This window comes from Crinia signifera, chromosome 9 (genome assembly GCF_055691185.1).
Source record: "Crinia signifera chromosome 9, ASM5569118v1, whole genome shotgun sequence".
Lineage (NCBI taxonomy): Eukaryota > Metazoa > Chordata > Amphibia > Anura > Myobatrachidae > Crinia > Crinia signifera.
In genome coordinates, this window is record NC_139225.1 from 14,251,271 (window position 1) to 14,273,403 (window position 22,133).

Below are 22,133 nucleotides of genomic sequence, written 5' to 3' on the forward strand. Positions count from 1 at the left end.
AGGGGAGACACGCAACTTCCTGCACAATAAAGAGGTGGGGGACAGGACTCACTTACCTCTCATCACAGGGGCACACATGCACCTCCCTGCACAAGGAGGGGAGACGGACAAGACACACATACCTCTCTGCACGGGGGACGACGATGACAGATTAATGAGGGAAACAATTGAAGTAATAATAAATATTTCACACATTACAAACTTGGTTTTAATTAGAAAATATTAATATGTTGGGTTTAAGCGCAATGGGAAGGTTCTTCCTCCCAGTATAGTCGTATCCATTACCATTAGTGCTGACAGGTTGTGGTAATACTCAGTCTAGTTTAATACGGTGACTGTTACACTTATAATGGAGCTGACAGAATAAAGGTTTGCTCGGTGCTTGTGTAACAATCCTGCCGCCCAAACACAGTGGTGTGTGAGCTGACCCAATTTTCACCACAAAGTAACATAAGGATCTGTCTGTGCCTCGTGCCTCAGTGACCGGGGGAGATGAATATTGGTTCACAGTAGAATACGAGTCAGGAACATTGTTGCTGTGGGGCCCAGAGCGCTCTCTCCTGCACGTCCTGATGGGACCCCTCCACGGAAACCTTCCTGACTGGTATGACCTCTCTGAGGGACAGCGCAGACCGTAACCCTCCAATCCACACATCTGGCAGCTCCGTTTGCTGTAGGGGCAGCGCGCTACCGGAAGAGGCGGTATGATCGGGGAAGCCGACCGTCCTTACTGGAGAGTGCAGCCTGGATGTGGTCGTACTCCGGCAGCTCTGACAGATCTCCTAACGCGGCCACAGCCGGCTTACTCCGCAGCATCTTAGTAGCCACTCGCTTTATGTCGCCCGCCTTCACATTACCTGTAAGAAGGAGGCAAGTAGGTGACAGGCATCCACAACATGGCTTCAGTGCAGAATTCTGACCGATTCCTAAATCCCCTGCATCCCCCTGGCAGCCCTACGCAGAAATCTAACCCGACCCAACATGATGCCGAATGCCGCAACATAATACCAACACCGCACCTTACACGGAGGGACACGTAGCAGCATCACTAGGGTCTGTGCTGGAAGACACGCTCCGTACGACTGGGCAAGCCCCCAGCATGGCGGGAAATCACGGCCATGCCGCCAAAATGTCATACACCTAGGGTCCCGGCAACGCAGCCACCCTTACGCACAAGGAGCCCCCCCCCCACACCACAAGCTTCAGTTCTTACTGATGAGAGAGCACAGTTCATGTGGAAGTTTTCTCGTCCCAGTGGCTAGCACTTGTCTCCCAACATCCTCGAAGATCACGGGTCGAGCCTCCAGGTTCATCATTAGCATAGATTTCAGCTGAGTCTTTGCCCGTTCCAGCTCCACCTGGTTACAGAGCAATACAGTACTGGTATAGCAGGAGCGGTATTCTCTAGGCCTGACTATCCCCCTCACACGGAATGTGCCCCCCGGGGTGGCTAGGCATAACTATCCCCCGCACACTGAACGTACGTCCCCGGGGTGTCTAGGCCTGACTATCCCCCCCACACTAAATGTACCACGCCCGGGGTGTCTAGGCCTGACTATCCCACCACACACGGAGTGTACCTCCCCCGGGGTGTCTAGGCCTGACTATCATACCACACATGGAGTGTACCTCCCCCGGGGTGTCTAGGCCTGACTATCATACCACACACGGAGTGTACCTCCCCCGGGGTGTCTAGGCCTGACTATCCCACCACACACGGAGTGTACCTCCCCCGGGGTGTCTAGGCCTGACTATCCCACCACACACGGAGTGTACCTCCCCCGGGGTGTCTAGGCCTGACTATCCCACCACACACGGAGTGTACCTCCCCCGGGGTGTCTAGGCCTGACTATCCCACCACACACGGAGTGTACCTCCCCCGGGGTGTCTAGGCCTGACTATCCCACCACACACGGAGTGTACCTCCCCCGGGGTGTCTAGGCCTGACTATCCCACCACACACGGAGTGTACCTCCCCCGGGGTGTCTAGGCCTGACTATCCCCCCCCACACTGAATGTACCACCCCGGGGTGTCTAGGCCTGACTATCCCCCCCACACACTGAATGTACCTCCCCCGGGGTGTCTAGGCCTGACTATACCCCCACACACTGAGTGTACCTCCCCCGGGGTGTCTAGGCCTGACTATACCCCCACACACTGAGTGTACCTCCCCCGGGGTGTCTAGGCCTGACTATCCCCCCCACACACTGAATGTACCACCCCGGGGTGTCTAGGCCTGACTATCCCACCACACACGGAGTGTACCTCCCCCGGGGTGTCTAGGCCTGACTATACCCCCACACACTGAATGTACCCCCCCCCGGAGTCTCTAGGCCTGATTATCCCCCACACACTAAATGTACCTCCCCCGGGGTCTCTAGGCCGGACTATCCCCCACACACTGAGCGTACCTCCCCCGGGGTGTCTAGGCCTGACTATCCCCCGCACACTGAGTGTACCTCCCCCGGGGTGTCTAGGCCTGACTATCCCCCACACACTGAATGCACCTCCCCGGAGTCTTTAGGCCTGACTATCCCCCCCCACACACTGAGCGTACCTCCCCCGGGGTGTCTAGGCCTGACTATCCCCCCCCCCCCTTCCCCGGAGTCTCTAGGCCTGATTATCCCCCACACACTGAATGTACCTCCCCCGGGGTCTCTAGGCCGGACTATCCCCCACACACTGAGCGTACCTCCCCAGGAGCTGACCCTCAATTTGTCTGACATTACTACTGAATGATGTCGGTCAGCATTTCTATTACATGGGGTCACGTGATACTGATATACCGACCTCCCCCACGGATCCGGCCATCAGGGAGAATTCCCGAGTGATAATTTCCACCATCTCTCGCACCTAGAAAACACAATATCATCACATTATGGCAGGATTGCAATTACCGCTTGTGTATCTGATCTGGGACCTATGCAGGTAATAACGGTTACATAGAACACTGGAAGTGTAAGCGAATACTCTCTGGGGACCTAGATGGGCTTTATCAGGGACTGGCGGATGTCTGAAGACCCAGCCCAGGAGAGGTACGTCCCCGTCACATGCTATAACTTACATGCAGGGACAGCCGGTGTATGATTAGCTGCTATGTGCAGTGGGGTTAGAGGACATAAGACATCAGCCATTCCTACCACACACACACACACACACACACACCTGGCGAGGGTCAGCGCTGGCATGGATGCACAGGAGTCCTGTATCCTCATAGCTGTGATGGTAGGAGGTCGCGTTATACATCCAGTGATGCCTGTACGGGGAGAGACGAGCCATGTGTCACACCTCAATCATGCACTCAAGCACTGGCAGCATATATAGTGCTCAGGATCATGTGTCATCGCACAGTACTGCCTCCCTCTTCCTGCATGCTACGTGTAGTGCTCAGGATCATGTGTCATCGCACAGTACTGCTTCCCTCTTCCTGCATGCTACGTGTAGTGCTCAGTATCACATGTCACCGCACAGTACTGCTTCCCTCTTCCTGCATGCTACGTGTAGTGCTCAGTATCTTATGTGTCACAGCACAGTACTGCTTCCCTCTTCCTGCATGCTACGTGTAAAGCTCAGTATCATGTGTCACAGCACAGTACTGCTTCCCTCTTCCTGCTTGCTACGTGTAGTGCTCAGTATCTTATGTGTCACAGCACAGTACTGCTTCCCTCTTCCTGCATGCTATGTGTAGTGCTCAGTATCATATGTGTCACCACACAGTACTGCTTCCCTCTTCCTGCATGCTATGTGTAGTGCTCAGTATCATATGTGTCACCGCACAGTACTGCTTCCCTCTTCCTGCATGCTACGTGTAGTGCTCAGTATCTTATGTGTCACAGCACAGTACTGCTTCCCTCTTCCTGCATGCTACATGAGTATCTTATGTGTCACCACACAGTACTGCTTCCCTCTTCCTGCATGCTATGTGTAGTGCTCAGTATCATGTGTGTCACCGCACAGTACTGCTTCCCTCTTCCTGCATGCTACGTGTAGTGCTCAGTATCATATGTGTCACCGCACAGTACTGCTTCCCTCTTCCTGCTTGCTACGTGTAGTGCTCAGTATCTTATGTGTCACAGCACAGTACTGCTTCCCTCTTCCTGCATGCTACGTGTAGTGCTCAGTATCATATGTGTCACCGCACAGTACTGCTTCCCTCTTCCTGCTTGCTACGTGTAGTGCTCAGTATCTTATGTGTCACAGCACAGTACTGCTTCCCTCTTCCTGCATGCTATGTGTAGTGCTCAGTATCATATGTGTCACCACACAGTACTGCTTCCCTCTTCCTGCATGCTATGTGTAGTGCTCAGTATCATATGTGTCACCGCACAGTACTGCTTCCCTCTTCCTGCATGCTACGTGTAGTGCTCAGTATCTTATGTGTCACAGCACAGTACTGCTTCCCTCTTCCTGCATGCTACGTGTAGTGCTCAGTATCATATGTGTCACCGCACAGTACTGCTTCCCTCTTCCTGCATGCTATGTGTAGTGCTCAGTATCATATGTGTCACCGCACAGTACTGCTTCCCTCTTCCTGCATGCTACGTGAGTATCTTATGTGTCACCGCACAGTACTGCTTCCCTCTTTCTGCATGCTATGTGTAGTGCTCAGTATCATATGTGTCACCGCACAGTACTGCTTCCCTCTTCCTGCATGCTATGTGTAGTGCTCAGTATCTTGTGTCACCGCACAGTACTGCTTCCCTCTTCCTGCATGCTACGTGTAGTGCTCAGTATCTTGTGTCACCGCACAGTACTGCTTCCCTTTTCCTGCATGCTACGTGTAGTGCTCAGTATCATATGTGTCACCGCACAGTACTGCCTCCCTTTTTCTACTATATGTAGTGCTCAGTATCATGTGTCACCGCACAGTACTGCTTCCCTTTGTCTACTATATGTAGTGCTCAGTATCATGTGTCACCGCCCAGTACTGCCTCCCTCTTTATGCTTGCTACATGTAGTGCTCAGTATCACCAAAATAAAGTTAACGAGTCTCTTCTGAACCAGGGAGTCACTGTGTTGGATACTGGATCTGCAGCGACTGCGCTCTGATATCTGCCCGGCCCAGTGAGAGACTGGGCACATTCTACCACAGAGACAGCTCTGCTGTCGGCACGGGCGAGATTCCAGGATGGGGCTCAGGTCTCACCTGTTGAGCACATTGAGGTACAGCCTGGAGAACATGCCTTTTCCCGGTCCTCCCGCAGAGAAGGAGCCGCCCCCGCCCATCATCATGTTTAATACTGCAAACGGGATGAAGTCATCTTCCTGGAAGAAGACGGATGATTCAAGCAACCAGCATCACAGTGGGGGCCCGCGACACATGCGGCGCCACAGCAGGGGCCTGCGACACACAGCTGGGTGGGACAGTATATGCGAGGAATACTGCACAGATAATTACCAGAAATGAGCAGCTCTCCAGGCCAATCATGATGTGCGTGAGCTCCGGGATGGGGGTGGGGCCGAGACTCACATCTGACATGTCTTTCTCCACCTGCCAAACATGAAAGAGGGCGGCACTCCGTCACTAGCCCCGGCTCTACTCACACAAGCAATACCACAATGATGCTAATGATATTATAATAGATACATAGAAATCAGCCAGATGGATGGGAAGAGCACTGCATTCACAGGTCATGTATATGGTACCAGAACAGTGCAGCATGGTGTTACCCAGGGGCATATTATATCTACCCCTCTGCAGTGCAGCATGGCGTTACCCAGGGGCATATTACATCTACCCCTCTGCAGTGCAGCATGGTGTTACCCAGGTACACGTTACATCTGCCCCTCTGCAGGGCAGCATGGCATTACCCAGGTACATGTTACATCTACCCATCTGCAGTGCAGCATGGTGTTACCCACGTGCAGCTACTAATGGTGTGAGAACAATTTGTAGTCAGTACAGTATAATGAAGTGTGCTAGCTGCAGATTCCTATGGAGTTAATGTACAGGTGAATGTAGTAGTTCTCTACCATCAACACAAGACCCCGCTCACCAGGGCTGCACCACAGAAGGACAATATACTATGCTATTACCTTGACAATCCCTCCTGTGTATTGGGCTATAGATCGATCAATGTTCCGGGGTTTCCCAGATGCCCACACAGGCTCCACCTTTTGCAGGTACTTCCTGGCACACTCCAGCAGCTGGTCATGTTCTATGCCCACTCCTGCCAACACCATCCTATCAGGGGTGTAGTAGTTGTGCATGTAGGAGTGTAGAGTATTCCGGGTGATCTTATCAATGTTCTCCAAAGGGGAGAACCTGGGGAGGCCGACTGTGTTGTCCCGATATGCTGCCTGCAAAATAATCATTACACAGATGGGCTGAGAGATGTATGTGTGTTACAGGAGCCGGCGCAGGGGGGAGCAGGAGCCGGCGCAGGGGGGAGCAAGAGCCGGCGCAGGGGGGAGCAAGAGCCGGCGCAGGGGGGAGCAAGAGCCGGCGCAGGGGGGAGCAAGAGCCGGCGCAGGGGGGAGCAAGAGCCGGCGCAGGGGGGAGCAAGAGCCGGCGCAGGGGGGAGCAAGAGCCGGCGCAGGGGGGAGCAAGAGCCGGCGCAGGGGGGAGCAAGAGCCGGCGCAGGGGGGAGCAAGAGCCGGCGCAGGGGGGAGCAAGAGCCGGCGCAGGGGGGAGCAAGAGCCGGCGCAGGGGGAGCAGGAGCCGGCGCAGGGGGAGCAGGAGCTCACTTAATTCTATGTGGTCACGTGGCACTACCGGCCCACACGCCTGATTCTATAAAGTCACGTGGCTCTACCGACCCACATCTCTCCTTCTGTACACATTTGATGCCTGTGGATGTCCCTGCTCCCGCTACGCAGAGACAGAGACACCTACCTTGTATGTATGTATATATATATATATATATATATATATATATATATATATATATATATATATATATATATATATATATATATATATATATATATAACAATAACTGGGCACCCAGAATGCAGACATCAGGGTCCCATCTACTTCTCTGGCATACGCTGTAGGCAATACGTCGGCAGCTGGCATCCGTTAGGAAGATATTTCTGTGCTACGCTGTCAGACAGAGCGCCTCACTCACTGCATGAATCATCTCCGTCAGCAGCGGTTCAGGGTCAGGTCTCAGGCTCAGGTCCTCCAACTCAAACCGTACAGCCATACGCGTCATCTCCAGCTCCTCATCTAGAAACACACAGGCGACACTCAGGAAAAGCAGCCACCCATCTGGAAATACTCAATACACAATGGTTTAAGCCCTGGAGCGTACCACTAGGTGGTGCTACAGAGAACACCGCCTGGCCACAGTCTGTCCCGCTGATAGGGAGGTATATACACTGGGTACCGGATGACCTACCGACAGCCGGGATTCTGACGCTCAGTATACAGACTGTTAAATGCACAAACGGAGCTATTCTACCCCGTGGGGGTGCATCACCCCCATAGAGGGAGAATAGAACCTGTGGCGAGCCCGGAAGGGGCTGCAATGCGCTGGCCCCCATCGGAGTTCCAGAAGTCGGGATTCCAATGTCAGTATACTGACCGTCGGTGCACTATACCAGACCCATATACATTAAGCAGGCATAGGTAGCTGTTAGCTGTTATGTAACAAGCCAGCACGGAATTTACTAAACTATTCTGAAGGAATGATCACAAAAATCTCACTGGTTGCCCTTGGCAACTTCACACGACTGAGTTACAAGGAACTGAGAAGGTTATGTACAACTGGTAGCCAATACACTAAACCTTGTGTCTCATGTGTTACACCAGCTCTATCAGTGTTTACAGGCTTACCAGACAGCCGCGGCTGCAACACCACCTCCGCCAGCAAACTGACCACAGTGTCCAGTCCTTTAGTTTCTGCAGACACAGCGTACATGGTAGTATCTCTGGAACAGGGAGACAATTACACAGTCAAGGCTAGGCCACATTCTCACAAAGGCAGCTTCATAAGGATGCTTGCGCCTGTCTAACAAGCAAGTGGCTGTATCCTGCACCTCACAGCACATGAATGGAAGAGAGGAGAGAATGGCGGGGAGACAATGAGCTTCACAGGGACCAGTTACAGCTGCAGAACAGAAGTACTTACCAAAATCTACAAACCCAGAGATAGATTTTGTAAAGCTTTGGTACAGAACTCAGCAGCAACATTCAATGGACTGAATCATGATCTAGCAATATAGCCCGCAAGCCCAGTGCTGACTATAGAGCCGCCTTGTGTCCTTTCACCCCCATATACTGTATACAGTGCTCCATTCCTTGGCCTCAGCTGTATATTGGGACTCACTGCAGGGCCATGAATGAGGCAGACATAGATGGTGGGAGGAGGCCCCACTATCTCCACCACATTCCACGCCTCTCACACCTCACCCACATCCCACGTATAGACAAACCTTACACAGGACATAGCCAATGCTCACCTGGAGGTCTGACAGTCACAGATCCCCCCATGCTTCTCCAGTGTCAGCAGGATCTCATCTTTGCTGCTAAACTGGGCCGTGGACTACAACACACAGGAGAGACAAGATCGGTTACACCGGGTGTAATGTGACTCCACTGACGCCAATGTGATGCCATGCATTCCCACTGATGCCAATGTGATGCATGTTCCCTGTAGGTGATGCCATCCAGTAAGATGTGTGCCCCTCCCCCCGACAATCCTAGTGCCCCCCACTAGGCTAATACCATGCGTGCCTCCCCCAACTAGGCTAATACCATGCGTCCCCCCCCCCCCCCCCAACAAATGAGATATGTAAGGATGGGATGTGTGTGTGTTCCAGCGCTGATGCATGTATGCTACAACTGTCTCATCGCTGTATTATGGTATTGGTACACAATAGTATTACACAAGTGTCACATGCAAGCATAGACCGGACACTTACAGAGAAGGCCAGTTTTTCCAGAAAGTGGGAGATGCCGCTCAGATACTTGTTTTCGTGCCTGGACCCCGAATTTATCAGGACTGTAAGACAATATGTGATAATTTAGGGGTGCAAAAACAAACAAAGGGAAATGCAGCGTCCGGTGTACCATCTGCTATAGAAGCCATTTCTATCTGCTCAGACAGCCACATGCTAAGGTACAGTGCTCTGCAAGCCCCACATCACACAGGCGTCCCCCAGTAGAGGCAGCTGTGTATCCCCATATCCGCCTGCTCTGTGCTCCTTAGCGCGAGGGGTCAGGTTAGATGCTGCAGAGACTAGACAGGAACACCGCAGTGTCCGCTCCTCTGTCTATCCTATCTATTCTTACAGCATGCACTCTGGTGTCCAGCCCATTTGGAGCTGGAATGTTAATACAACCAGTAAAACTTACGGCCGACTGTGCAAAACTGCCCGAATTTGTTCTGAGACGCCACGCGTAACCCGTTTTCCAGAGTGGTGACCTTTGTCTCAAACTTCTCCTGTCCGTCAACTCTTGCAAAGACCGGCTTGGGCACCCCTGGTAAGGAAGAGGTAAGTGGTATATTGGGGTAGGTGCTGCTGCTGTACCTCCTGTAGGCAGGTTCTCCACACCTGATGGAGAGAACAGATCAAAACTCAGATCCTCAGAAGTCACCTTCAGCACTAAAACAGTAACGGGCACCAAGTATTAACTATGCCAGCTATGGGTGCACTGCTGCATCACCAGTAACTGTATCACCTCTTCATTTATCGGATTCACATCATAAATGAGTCATTGGGCAGAGGAGATGCTGGACTTTACTATATGTGCAACATCAATGGCGTGCTAATGGGCTGGCCAGCAGGACGGTACCAAGTGCTTCCCATTACAGTACAGGGACGAGGCCCTACCCTGCCTCCAGATGAGATGAAGAAAGGAGAGTGTGCGACAGATTATCCCAAATACTGTGGTGGCTGAGAAAATGGACTGCTCTCCAGGGCCCCATTATTTGTGGCTGATTCATGCTACTGATCTCTGCAGATCAGGATAAAGAGAAGTTATTCTGTGCAGCTGCTGATCAAGTTAGACACAATACAGAGAGCACTGTATCCTGTGTGCACCTTCCTGACATAGTAATATACACTAACGCCTCCTATATCATACACCATGCAGACGGTGCGGCACTGTGTTACACTCAGGATAAGCAAAAGGGTACTTGTGTAGTTTCACGGCGCCACCTTACGCTACGTTGTCAGCGTAGCCCAACGGCAGCTTAGCGTAGTGTCCCAGCGGCAGCCCTGCGTAGTCAGCATAGTGGCCCTGTCAGGCAGCGTAGTCACCCGACTGTCTCCGCGAGCTGCAGCTCTGTCCCGTGTCCCTGGCAAGCCTAGCGAGTGCCTCTCACACAGCGCCGGTAACCGCCAGATCCCCTGCGCTGGCGGACTCCGGCGGAGAGGAGATCATGCGGGCGCCAGCGAGAGTCACCCCCATCTGCCTGAGACGTACGAGCATCTCATACACCATACTTGCCTACCCTCCCGGAATGGCCGGGAGGGTCCCGCCAAATCGGGTCCCCCGGGAAGGGGGGCAAGTCTCCCGCATTTCCCTACAGCCCCGGCTCCCCCTCTCCCCGCGGTCTAAAAACTATGACTTTCGCGGGTCCGCGGGGAGGGGGCGGGGCTAAATGACGCAATTCGCGGCATTTCGCATTATTTTTAGCCCCTCCCCCCACCCACAGACACGCAAATTGAGGCTTCAGCCCGTCATGGGGGCAGGGCTTGATGACATCACCCGTGCCCCGCCCCCAAAACAAAGCCTCTACCAGCCCCCTTTCACTCCTCTCCGGGCTTCTCCCGGAAAGGAGTATGCCAAAGTCGGCAAGTATGTCATACACTTGTGCGTCTCAGTGATTTGTGCGGCAGGGTACGGCAACCCTTCCCTTGTCCGCTTCAGGGAGACGGTCAAGGTTAGGGGTTCGGTAGCGCATGCGTCTTGTGGTGCACAAAGAGGGGGGTGCGGGCGCAAGTGCGTCCCATGCACAATAAAGGACACATTTGCCAGTGCTCTATGTTACATACTGGCAAATGCCTCCATTTCAAACACCTCGCAGTGAGCATTGCACGGGGGATATATGAGAGTTGATGCTGGGCAGTAAGAGAAACAGACAAATTAAGAACAGATACTGAGAGTTGCCCAGTATAAATAAGAAGTGGCACTGAGCGCACATACACAGATGGACAGGTGACAGTTACATGCTGGACATGAGAAGTGATGCTGGGCAGTGATACATGTAGGCAGAGTAAGAGCAGGTACTGATAGGTACCCCCAGTATAAATAAGAAGTGGCACTGAGCACACACAGATGGACAGGTGACAGTTACATGAGGACATATGGGCAGTGATACATGCACAGAAGCAGGGAGAATGCCCCATGGGAAGGTATTTGGCACAGTGCCCTCGCCAGGATACAGAGGATGCCCTGCTGAGGGCAGACGTAACTTGCTCCATGTGAGTAGATGACAGGAGTTATACTGCCGTTACCTCTTGATCCTGACCCACGCCCGGCTCCTAAACATGTTCGCCGCCATCTTTACACCCTCAACCCCCCTGACCTCCCGACGTCCGAGCACTTCCGGATACGTCACTTACGGCCAGGCAGAAGATGCTGCTGCACTATTCTCCTCAGGAGTAAGCACCCGGAAGTGACGCCGGGTGAGGGCGGAAGTGTCTCCTTGCTCTTATGTTGTCCCAAATCTACTTCCTATAGCCCGTATTATTCACATAGCAATACAGTTTGAGCGAGGAGGAGTCCGTTCCCGCTCACTGTTCAGTGCAGGAAGTGAGTCCTCATGCTGTGAAATTAGGGATGAGTACCCCAGGCTCTGCCCCGTGACCACGCCCTCCTCTACCTCATACAAGGCTCTGCCTCCTCCCTGTTACCCCACTGCGGGCTCTGCCCCCCCCTCTTACCCCCACTGTGAGCTCTGCCACTCCCCCCCCCCCCCTCTTACCCCATACAGGTCTCTGCTCCCTCTCTTCCACTGCAAGCTCCCTCTGTTACCCCACACAGGGCTCTGCCCCCTCCCTGTTACCCCACACACAGGGCTCTGCCATGTCTACGTTCTCCGGTCAGCCCACAGGGAGGAGAACCAAGACCTTGATCATAGAGGATGGTAAGTACAGCAGCCAGAGACCACTGTATGCTATAGTATCAGTCTGTCACATTGTATCCCCCTGCTTCCCATTGTCCTACAGTATCTGTTACATTGTATCCCATGTGCTACAGTATCTGTCACATTGTATCCCATGTGCTACAGTATCTGTCACATTGTATCCCCCTGCTTCCCTTGTCCTACAGAATCTGTCACATTGTATTTCCCTGCTTCCCATTGTCCTACAGTATCTGTCACACTGTATCCCCCTGCTTCCCATTGTCCTACAGTATCTGTCACACTGTATCCTCCTGCTTCCCATTGTCTTACAGTATCTGTCACATTGTATCCCATGTGCTACAGTATCTGTCACATTGTATCCCCCCCTGCTTCCCATTGTCCTACAGTATCTGTCACATTGTATCCCCCTGCTTCCCCGTGTCCTACAGTATCTGTCACACTGTATCCCCTGTGCTACAGTATCTGTCACATTGTATCCCCCTGCTTCCCCTTGTCCTACAGTATCTGTCACATTGTATCCCCCTGCTTCCCCGTGTCCTACAGTATCTGTCACATTGTATCCCCTGCTTCCCCGTGTCCTACAGTATCTGTCACATTGTATCCCCCTGCTTCCCCATGTCCTGCAGTATCTGTTACATTGTATCCCATGTGCTACAGTATCTGTCACATTGTATCCCCCTGCTTCCCCTTGTCCTGCAGTATCTGTTACATTGTATCCCATGTGCTACAGTATCTGTCACATTGTATCACCTGCTTCCCCTTGTCCTACAGTATCTGTCACATTGTATCCCCCTGTGCTACAGTATCTCTTACATTGTATCACCTGCTTCCCCATGTCCTACACTACAGTATCTGTCACATTGTATCCCATGTCCTACAGTATCTGTCACATTGTATCCCCCTGTGTTACAGTATCTGTCACATTGTATCCCCTGCTTTCCCATGTCCTACACTACAGTATCTGTCACATTGTATCCCATGTCCTACAGTATCTGTCACATTGTATCCCATGTCCTACATTATCTGTCACATTGTATCCCGTGTCCTATAGTATCTGTCACATTGTATCCCCTGTGCTACAGTATCTGTCACATTGTATCCCATGTCCTACAGTATCTGTCACATTGTATCCCCTGTGCTACAGTATCTGTCACATTGTATCCCCTGCTTTCCCATGTCCTATAGTATCTGTCAGATTGTATCCCCTGTGCTACAGTATCTGTCACATTGTATCCCCTGCTTTCCCATGTCCTATAGTATCTGTCAGATTGTATCCCCTGTGCTACAGTATCAGTCACATTGTATCCCCCCTGCTTTCCTGTGTCCTACAGTATCTGTCACATTGTATCCCCTTGCTTCCCCTTGTCCTGCAGTATCTGTCACATTGTATCCCCTTGCTTCCCCTTGTCCTGCAGTATCTGTCACATTGTATCCCCCTGCTTCCCATTGTTTTTTTAATTTTATTTTTTGGGGGGGGGATATATTTTTTATTGAAAATTGAGAAAAAGTTGACAAGTGGTACAAAGAAAATGTCATAAAGCAAGTTGATACAAAAATAGAGGGCAGAATTGCTTCCCCGTGTCCTACAGTATCTGTCACACTGTATCCCCTGTGCTACAGTATCTGTCACATTGTATTCCCCTGCTTCCCCGTGTGCTACAGTATCTGTCACACTGTATCCCCCTGCTTCCCCGTGTCCTACAGTATCTGTCACATTATATCCCCCTGCTTCCCCGTGTCCTACAGTATCTGTCACACTGTATCCCCTGTGCTACAGTATATGTCACATTGTATCCCCCTGCTTCCCCGTGTCCTACAGTATCTGTCACACTGTATCCCCTGTGCTACAGTATCTATCACATTGTATCCTCTGCTTCCCCTTGTCCTACAGTATCTGTCACACTGTATCCCCTGCTTCCCCGAGTGCTACAGTATCTGTCACATTGTATCCCCCTGCTTCCCCGTGTCCTACAGTATCTGTCACACTGTATCCCCCTTCTTCCCAGTGGGTAGCCACCCACCCCCAGGGGTATTGGAGAGGAGGGGGGGGGGGCACACTAGTCAGCAACATGTCTCTTATTGACTCTTTCCCTGCTCATCAGATGGCGGGGCTGCCAATCAGGAGGATGCAAACCCCTTTTCCTTCAAGGAGTTTGTGAAAAGCAAATCAAGCTCAGATTCAACTGGGAAAGTCGGTGACGGAGCCTGTGATGGGGATTTCCCCCAGGTTAGTGACACCAGGCTGGTATATACAGGGGTGGATGTGTGCCCTGTGGTGGGACTGAGGGTAGGCCCGTGATGGGGACTTCCCCCAGGTGAGTGACACTGGGTAGGGCTGGCTGAAGAGTCTAGGTAAGAGGTGGAGGGCTGACGGAAGAGTCTAGGTAAGAGGTGCAGGGCTGACGGAAGAGTCTAGGTAAGAGGTGGAGGGCTGACGGAAGAGTCTAGGTAAGAGGTGCAGGCTGACGGAAGAGTCTAGGTAAGAGGTGCAGGGCTGGCGGAAGAGTCTAGGTAAGAGGGGCTGTATTTGCACAACAAAATGTATTTTATTGGAAGTATAACCTTGTGTGACTTCTAGTGGACCCCTTGCTAACAGGAGGCAGCCATTTTGTGTATCATATGATTGTTATATGATTAGTTGCTGGGGTATGAACAGGGCTGCCTCTCCTGGGTGTACGTGAGAATCAGGCTTTTTATCTCCCCTCCAGGTGCTTCCCCATCCCCAGGACAGGACAGGGTACACGCTACACTACCAGGACCCCACCCTAGATGAGGATCTCCTGGATGACCATGAAGATGATGACTGGAGCAGAAGTTATCACCCATCTGCTGTGGAGCAGACTCATGACGCTGGGACTGACAGTATATATAACGAGTCATATGACTACAGTGACAGCTCTGGGGGGGAGAACTTTACACCCTGGCAGCTTCTGGGACATGCCTCTCCTTCCACAGCAGGAGAACCGCCCACTACCACGTTACGGGATTTCACTGAGGACGTGCGCCTCCAAACCCTGCGGGTCAGCTATGATGAGGTAAGAGGCCAATGTGCTTGCCAGAGGCTCAGTCAGGATATATGGAATGTGTGCATCTATAGTCCGGTTTGAAAGCTTACAACCTGCGCTGCCCTACATCGACAGGTAGGGGGCGAGATTGTGCTCTATGGAATCTGTGACTATAGTAATGACATCACTGGCATCTGTACACCTGCTTACATCATCCTTCAACTTCTTTTGTGCTTCAGCTTGAGCTCCTATTTCCTACATTGTCCGATCTATAAGATGCTGCTCTGCTCCCGGTGCTTTATTGCAGGTGTGAAACAAGGATTTTTGTCACCTGTGGCAAAGGCTCCCTGCATCATTGGGAAAGCTGAAAGGATTGTATGGAGAGGGCAAAACACATTCTAGTCCCAGATAGCATCGCAGTAACGGGCAGGCAGTGCAGATAGTGGCGCAGTGACGGCCAGGCAGTGCAGATAGCGGCGCAGTGACTGCAAGGCAGTGCAGATAGCGGCGCAGTGACGGCCAGGCAGCGCAGATAGCGGCGCAGTGACTGCAAGGCCGGGCAGATCGCAGCAGTCATGCCATTGATCCTAATGTTAAGTATACAGTGAAAGGGAAGTGGCAGACTTCTGCACCAGTAAGTACACTATTCAAAACCCCACGTTATAGTCACTATATACTCCATGATTGTAAGCCTTCAGGTACACAGGATAATGTCCTCCTTTGTGTTCCAGATGCTGGAAGAAAATACATTCCTGAAAATGAAAATCCGAGAACTGAAGGAGCTTAATGATTCGCAGGCAGAAAGGTTAATACGCCATTAATCTCCCTCTGATGTCACCGCTACTGTCCTCGTTGTATTATCAGATTCAGTCTACTCCAGCCGGGGAGTCATTACAATAAAATACAAATGGTTTAATGCAGGTTTGAGAAAACCATTCTAGAAATCTGGAACCAGTTTGACAGATCTAGGAGCTTGTAGAGATGTGCGTCCTGGGCATTAACGTTACCCAGAGATAAAGCCCTAGCGGTGCCCAGCCCAGATAGGGCAATGTTCATGCTTGGCAGTGCAGTCACCTACCTCAGTACTGATAATCCCCTGGATTTTTATTATAAATCTTACAGAGAATATTTGGTCATTTACTTCAGTTCCTGTCCAGCAGAGCTTACAGTCTAAACTACGGTTCCGTCCATTACAGGGTTAAACATCTGGAGAGGAAACTGGAGGAAAAGATTCTGGAGGAGCAGAAGGAGGCGCAGGACCTGGAATCCATGGTGCAGCAGGTGGAAACAAACCTGCAAATGATGACGGTCAGTATTCAATGTATAAAGCTATTGACCAATCCTCCAAGTATATGTATTACTACAGAGTATTTGTCACAGTGATGGCTGCCATTCTGTGCTCTAACCAATAGTCACTGAGAATGACGTCACTTTGAGTGTGGCCTATCCAGTCACTAGTGACATCACTGAGAGTGCAGCCTATTCAATGACTAGGAGCCAGTGACATCACTGGAAGAGCAGACTATCCAGTCACTAGGAGCCAGTGACATCACTGGGAGCGCAGACTATCCAATCACTAGGAGCCAGTGACATCACTGAGAGTGTAGCCTATCCAGTCACTAGGAGCCAGTGACATCACTGAGAGTGCAGCCTATCCAGTCACTAGGAGCCAGTGACATCACTGAGAGTGCAGCCTATCCAGTCACTAGGAGCCAGTGACATCACTGAGAGTGCAGCCTATTCAATGACTAGGAGCCAGTGACATCACTGAGAGTGCAGCCTATCCAGTCACTAGGAGCCAGTGACATCATTGAGAGTGCAGTCTATCTAATCACTAGTGACATCACTGAAAGTGCAGCCTATCCAGTCACTGGCAGCCAGTGACATCACAGATTGAGGGGCACACTTTAAAGAATGCAATCTAAATGTTTAAAAAAAAAAAAAAAGGTGTCACCTCTTAAAGGGAACCTGTCATCTATATACAGTGATTGTAGCCGGGAAGTGCCACCTGAGTGTAAGCTTATGTCCTCATCAGGTGCCGCTTCCCAGCTACAATCCTAGCTGGGAAGGGGCACCTGAGGAGTGTAAAGCCTGTGTCTGAGTGACGATGCTGGCTGCGTACAGTGAGTGTAGCCGGGAAGCGGCACCTGATGACAGAGTACAGGGTGACAGCAACTTCCTTACATCTGATGAGGTTCAGCATCTGGACTTTCCCTGTCCCCTACAGATGACGTGTGTGATGACGTGTGTTGTTGTGAGATTACATGTGTGTGATGGCTGTGAGATTACATGTGTGTGATGGCTGTGAGATTACATGTGAGAATGTAACGTGACCTTATCTCTGAATGTTCTCTCTTTCTAGAAAAGAGCCTCGAAGGCAGAGAGTAACGTGACCCGGCTGAAGCAGGAAGTGGCTCTTCTCCAGGTATCTGGTGCATTGGATTATGGATGTGTAAGGACATGTGCAGCTGGGAGTACCAATGATCTATCCTTAGTCCGTTACAGTTGGTGTAACAGCACAAAGTACATAACTATGGGCCTGATTCAGATTTGATCGCTGTTGTGAGAATTCTCAGCTCAAATGAATGTCTGTGCATACTCATGGATTGTAGCGTGCGTGTTCGAGACCAAATAGTGAAATAAAAAAAAAACCCCAGTGCATGGCGTCCGGGGCCGTACTGACAGGAAGCGGCATTTGAGGGTAGTAACGAGGCGTTATCTGGGAGGGAGTGCGACGCTGGCGCCGGCCTTGGTCAGCCTGTTTCCGTCACAAATAACAGGTAGGGTCAAACGTCTATTTGCATAGCCTGGGAAAATCATTTGATGCTTTGTGAATTGCTGGGAATATCGATGCATTCGCAGTTCGATCACAGATTTGCGCGGGACGGGATTTCTTCCTGTCTGGCCAGTGGCTATCTCCTCGCAGTCATCTGCACCTTTGCACAACAGTGATCAGGTGTGAATTAGGCCCCTAATGCGGACTGTACCTGCAGGCTTATTGCAGACTCTATGGTTTTACTGCGCAGCTGTATGGTGGTGCTAGATAACCGTGTGAAGTTGGAAGCCACGATCCGCCAGAGATTGATCGCAACAATTTTTGATTTTTAGGTCAAATTTAGTTTTGACCTATTCAATGAAAGTCATGATTTTTCGACTAGTCAAAAAATGGTGAACTACTCACCAATCCCCGTGTTTTTTTGTTGCAAAATTGTTGCGTTTCAACAGTTTTTCTTTGTCGTGCAGTTCCGAGTTTAAATAAAAATTACACCAGCGAAAAATTACTGCAAATTGTCGGAAAGCGGCTGCAATGGATTATGAAGGACTAATTGAATTCCAGCCTTAGCCCCACACAGCAGAGAGACATCAGACCTATGTATATTATTTTGTATTGCAGATTCAGCTGAGCACCTACAAAGCTGACAATGAGGCCCTGCGGAGAGGAGAGACGGCCGGAATGAACGCCGTGAAGCAGAACGCTAATCTAGCGCTGCAGAACTTGCACAAGGCAGTGAGTGGGGCTCAGGATTCTATAAAGTAAGTGTACAGCAGTGTGGTCCTGCTGCCATCTGTGTATAGTAATGCTGTTCCTCTACTGTGCGTGTACTGTCATTAGGCATATAGCAGCGCTGTCCCTCTGCCGTGCGCGAAGCATCATTAGGCATATAGCAGGGTGCTCCCACTGCCGTGTGTGTAACGTCATTAAGCATATAGCAGCGCTGTCCCTCTGCCGTGCGTGTAACGTCATTAGGCATATAGCAGGGTGCTCCCTCTGCTGTGCGTGTAACGTCATTAGGCACATAGCAGGGTGCTCCCTCTGCTGTGCGTGTAACGTCATTAGGCATATAGCAGGGTGCTCCCTCTGCTGTGCATGTAACGTCATTAGGCATATAGCAGGGTGCTCCCTCTGCTGTGCGTGTAACGTCATTAGGCATATAGCCGGGTGCTCCCTCTGCTGTGCGTGTAACGTCATTAGGCATATAGTAGGGTGCTCCCTCTGCCGTGCGTGTAACGTCATTAGGCATATAGCAGGGTGCTCCCTCTGCCGTGCCTGTAACGTCATTAGGCATATAGCAGGGTGCTCCCTGTACTGTGCGTGTAACGTCATTAGGCATATAGCAGGGTGCTCCTTCTGCCGTGTGTGTAACGTCATTAGGCATATAGCCGGGTGCTCCCTCTGCTGTGCATGTAACGTCATTAGGCATATAGCAGGGTGCTCTCTCTGCCGTGCGTGTAACGTCATTAGGCATATAGCAGGGTGCTCTCTCTGCTGTGCATGTAACGTCATTAGGCATATAGCCGGGTGCTCCCTCTGCTGTGCGTGTAACGTCAGGCATATAACAGGGTGCTCCCTCTGCTGTGCGAGCAATGCTGCCATATTCTCTTCTGTTATACAGGAAGCTGCTGTCTGGAGCTGAAACATTAACCCTGGTGGCGGAACTGCTGCGATCCATAGACAAGATAGCTGAAGTCCACGAGGATGTTCCCTAAACTCTCGCTGTCCCTCCAGAGCTCTGCTCTATCAGAGCATGCTGTATACCCGATTGGTAGCTATGTATACCGATGCCTGATTGGTAGCCATGTATACCTGAACACAGCGCCAGTGAAACTGAGCCGTCTTCTGCAATGGTGATGTCAGCAGTGATCTCCATAGTCCATAGAGAATAGAAGCTGCCCATATAATGGTCTGCCCAAGATGGCTACCTACACTGTAAGCAGACGATGGACACTTTTTAATGAGCTGCTGTTTCCCCTAACATTTCCAGTGCTAACACTAACATCTGATCGTTTATTTTTATATAAGAAATTATTTTTTTTATACAGTGTGTGTGTGTGGGGTAATCAAATCAGGACTTTTCCAAAGTTGGTTTACCAACATGAAATGCTGTGCCTGCAGGGATGTCTTCCCGTGTCCGGTCCTGCTGATGTAATGCGCTGTTCGTACCAGCCGCAGGAGAACCCACCTCCCAAGACGTCTTCCCGTGTCCGGTCCTGCTGATGCAATGCGCTGTTAGTAGGAGCCGCAGGAGACCCCACCTCCCAAGACGTCTTCTCGTGTCGGGTCCTGCTGATGCAATGCGCTGTTAGTAGGAGCCGCAGGAGACCCCACCTCCCGAGATGTCTTCCCATGTCCGGTACTGCTGATGCAATGCGCTGTTAGTACCAGCCGCAGGAGACCCCACCTCCCGAGACGCTTTCCCGTGTCTGGTCCTCCTGATGCAATGCGCTGTTAGTACCAGCCGCAGGAGACCCCACCTGCAGGGACATCTTCCCGTGTCCGGTCCTGTTGATGCAATGCTCTGTTAGTACCAGCCACCAGAGACCCCACCTCCCGAGACGCCTTCCCGTGTCCGGTCCTGCTGATGCAATGCGCTGTTAGTACCAGCCGCAGGAGACGTCTTCCCCTGTCCGGTCCTGCTGATGCAATGCGCTGTTAGTACAGGCCGCAGGAGACCCTTCCTGCAGGGACGTCTTCCCGTGTCTGGTCCTGCTGATGCAATGCGCTGTTAGTACCAGTCACAGGAGACCCCACCTCCCGAGACGTCTTCCCCTGTCCGGTCCTGCTGATGCAATGCGCTGTTAGTACCAGCCGCAGGAGACCCCACCTGCAGGGACATCTTCCCGTGTCCGGTCCTGCTGATGCAATGCTCTGTTAGTACCAGCCACCAGAGATCCCACCTCCCGAGACGTCTTCCCCTGTCCGGTCCTGCTGATGCAATGCGCTGTTAGTACCAGTCGCAGAAGACCCCGCCTGCCTATAACATCATTCCCATTACACAGCTATACTATTGCTACACAGTAATCCTGATCACATGACTCTGCCTATTACACCGGATTCCACAGCATCGATGGGAGACTTGGATACTGCTGTCCTCGGCTAAGTGATTCCTCACATTCTGTACTGTGCAGTGTATACAATAAAGTATCTCCAGGACAGTGTCCTTATCCCAGCTTCATGTGTAAAATGTAACATTAGTGGGAGCTGTGCTGTTGGGATCCTTTATAATATACCAAGATATTATATAATTATATGGACTCTATTATTATGGAATGTTCTGTTCGACTGCTACCTTTATCAGGCAGTAGTATGAGTGGCACCTCCCTGAGACGTGGTGGGTGATGTAAGCCCTAGTGCAGTAAGCTGTACCTCATGTCTTAGTACAGTATATAATACGGATGAACACTTGTGGTGTAATGTGCATCAGGTCACGGTAGCTGTAATCGGTAATATCCTACTGGCTCACAGGATATGATGCACTTTATAATCGTTGTCCCTGCACCGTTGATGTCATTATATTTTATAACACCGCTCCCCAGGGGGTTTTATATTCTGTTTAATATAGAAAAGTATTTGTATTCTGCCATATGGGCCTTAATGTAGTTATTCCATCATATGGTGTGGATATCGCATTATGTCACATTAATGATCTTTGCAAAGCACTATGATAACTTCCTCTAGCACTTTATGTTGTCTGTGTGGACAGATAGTTTGCACTGTATAGTACTGTGTGCGCGCTACGTGCCAAAGGTGTAAAGGTAGACAGCAATAACAAATGTCCTTTGTGTCACCTGTGCATGCTAGTTACTAAGGACTAGTAAGTATACATGGTGATGTCACTGGCTTAGAATGGCTGCCAGTGATGTCACCAGAAACTAATAAATAAGCTGCATTCTTTTTGGATCAGCCAGTAATGCCCCCAAACCCCCCCCCCCCCCCCCCCCATTGTGTGCAGAGGACGCATGTACTTTTAGCAGCAATTATAACTATAATAATCCAGTTTTGTTATATATGACTACGCACAAATACAGTATTTATTAGTATGCACTCTCTCCTTTATGTCTGCCGGTATCATCCCTCATCTTATTACTTGGAAGTGTCGCAGTGGCTAATGGTGACACTGTCTAGGAAACGATGTCTTCTGCCTCCCAGCCGAAGAGCTAGCACTCAGGAACGGAAGCTCTTCTAGCCATATGGGGTAACCTGTAGCTCGTCATCGGGAGTGGAGCCACATCTGGTGAGCCATGGATGGTCCTACCATAGATCTATACTACATGGCAGAACCACTATGATGCTTTATTATATGTTAT

At 50.9% G+C, this 22,133-nt stretch overlaps 2 protein-coding genes across 2 annotated transcripts; one reads left to right on the forward strand and one right to left on the reverse strand.

Moving 5' to 3' along the window:
* Positions 1-185: 185 nt before the first annotated feature.
* PMPCA (peptidase, mitochondrial processing subunit alpha) lies at positions 186-11,531 on the reverse strand. The gene is made up of 13 exons (XM_083161088.1): positions 11,411-11,531; positions 9,303-9,502; positions 8,870-8,949; positions 8,408-8,490; positions 7,782-7,876; positions 7,072-7,172; positions 6,038-6,301; positions 5,400-5,492; positions 5,148-5,266; positions 3,167-3,257; positions 2,792-2,854; positions 1,214-1,358; positions 186-857 (listed from the first exon to the last, which is right to left on the reverse strand). Exons 1-13 carry the CDS (start codon positions 11,455-11,457, stop codon positions 688-690), a joined length of 1,551 nt encoding a protein of 516 aa, XP_083017214.1. The 5' UTR covers positions 11,458-11,531; the 3' UTR covers positions 186-687.
* A 36-nt stretch (positions 11,532-11,567) lies between these two features.
* Positions 11,568-21,747, forward strand: ENTR1 (endosome associated trafficking regulator 1). Its single transcript, XM_083161089.1, has 8 exons — positions 11,568-12,042; positions 14,145-14,269; positions 14,751-15,077; positions 15,779-15,852; positions 16,244-16,355; positions 17,410-17,472; positions 18,442-18,581; positions 19,442-21,747. Exons 1-8 carry the CDS (start codon positions 11,982-11,984, stop codon positions 19,533-19,535), a joined length of 996 nt encoding a protein of 331 aa, XP_083017215.1. The 5' UTR covers positions 11,568-11,981; the 3' UTR covers positions 19,536-21,747.
* Positions 21,748-22,133: the final 386 nt, after the last annotated feature.

Bases quoted from the DNA above. Each gene is read 5' to 3' on its own strand.
- PMPCA (XM_083161088.1), bottom strand. From the start codon at position 11,457: ATGGCGGCGAACATGTTTAGGAGCCGGGCGTGGGTCAGGATCAAGAG. The intron at 7,877-8,407 runs GTGAGCATTGGC...TCCCTGTTCCAG, and splicing joins TGTGACTGTCAGACCTCCAG to AGATACTACCATGTACGCTG. The intron at 858-1,213 runs GTAAGAACTGAA...TCCTTCTTACAG, and splicing joins TGAACTGTGCTCTCTCATCA to GTAATGTGAAGGCGGGCGAC.
- ENTR1 (XM_083161089.1), top strand. From the start codon at position 11,982: ATGTCTACGTTCTCCGGTCAGCCCACAGGGAGGAGAACCAAGACCTTG. The intron at 12,043-14,144 runs GTAAGTACAGCA...CCTGCTCATCAG, and splicing joins GACCTTGATCATAGAGGATG to ATGGCGGGGCTGCCAATCAG. The intron at 14,270-14,750 runs GTTAGTGACACC...TCTCCCCTCCAG, and splicing joins GTGATGGGGATTTCCCCCAG to GTGCTTCCCCATCCCCAGGA.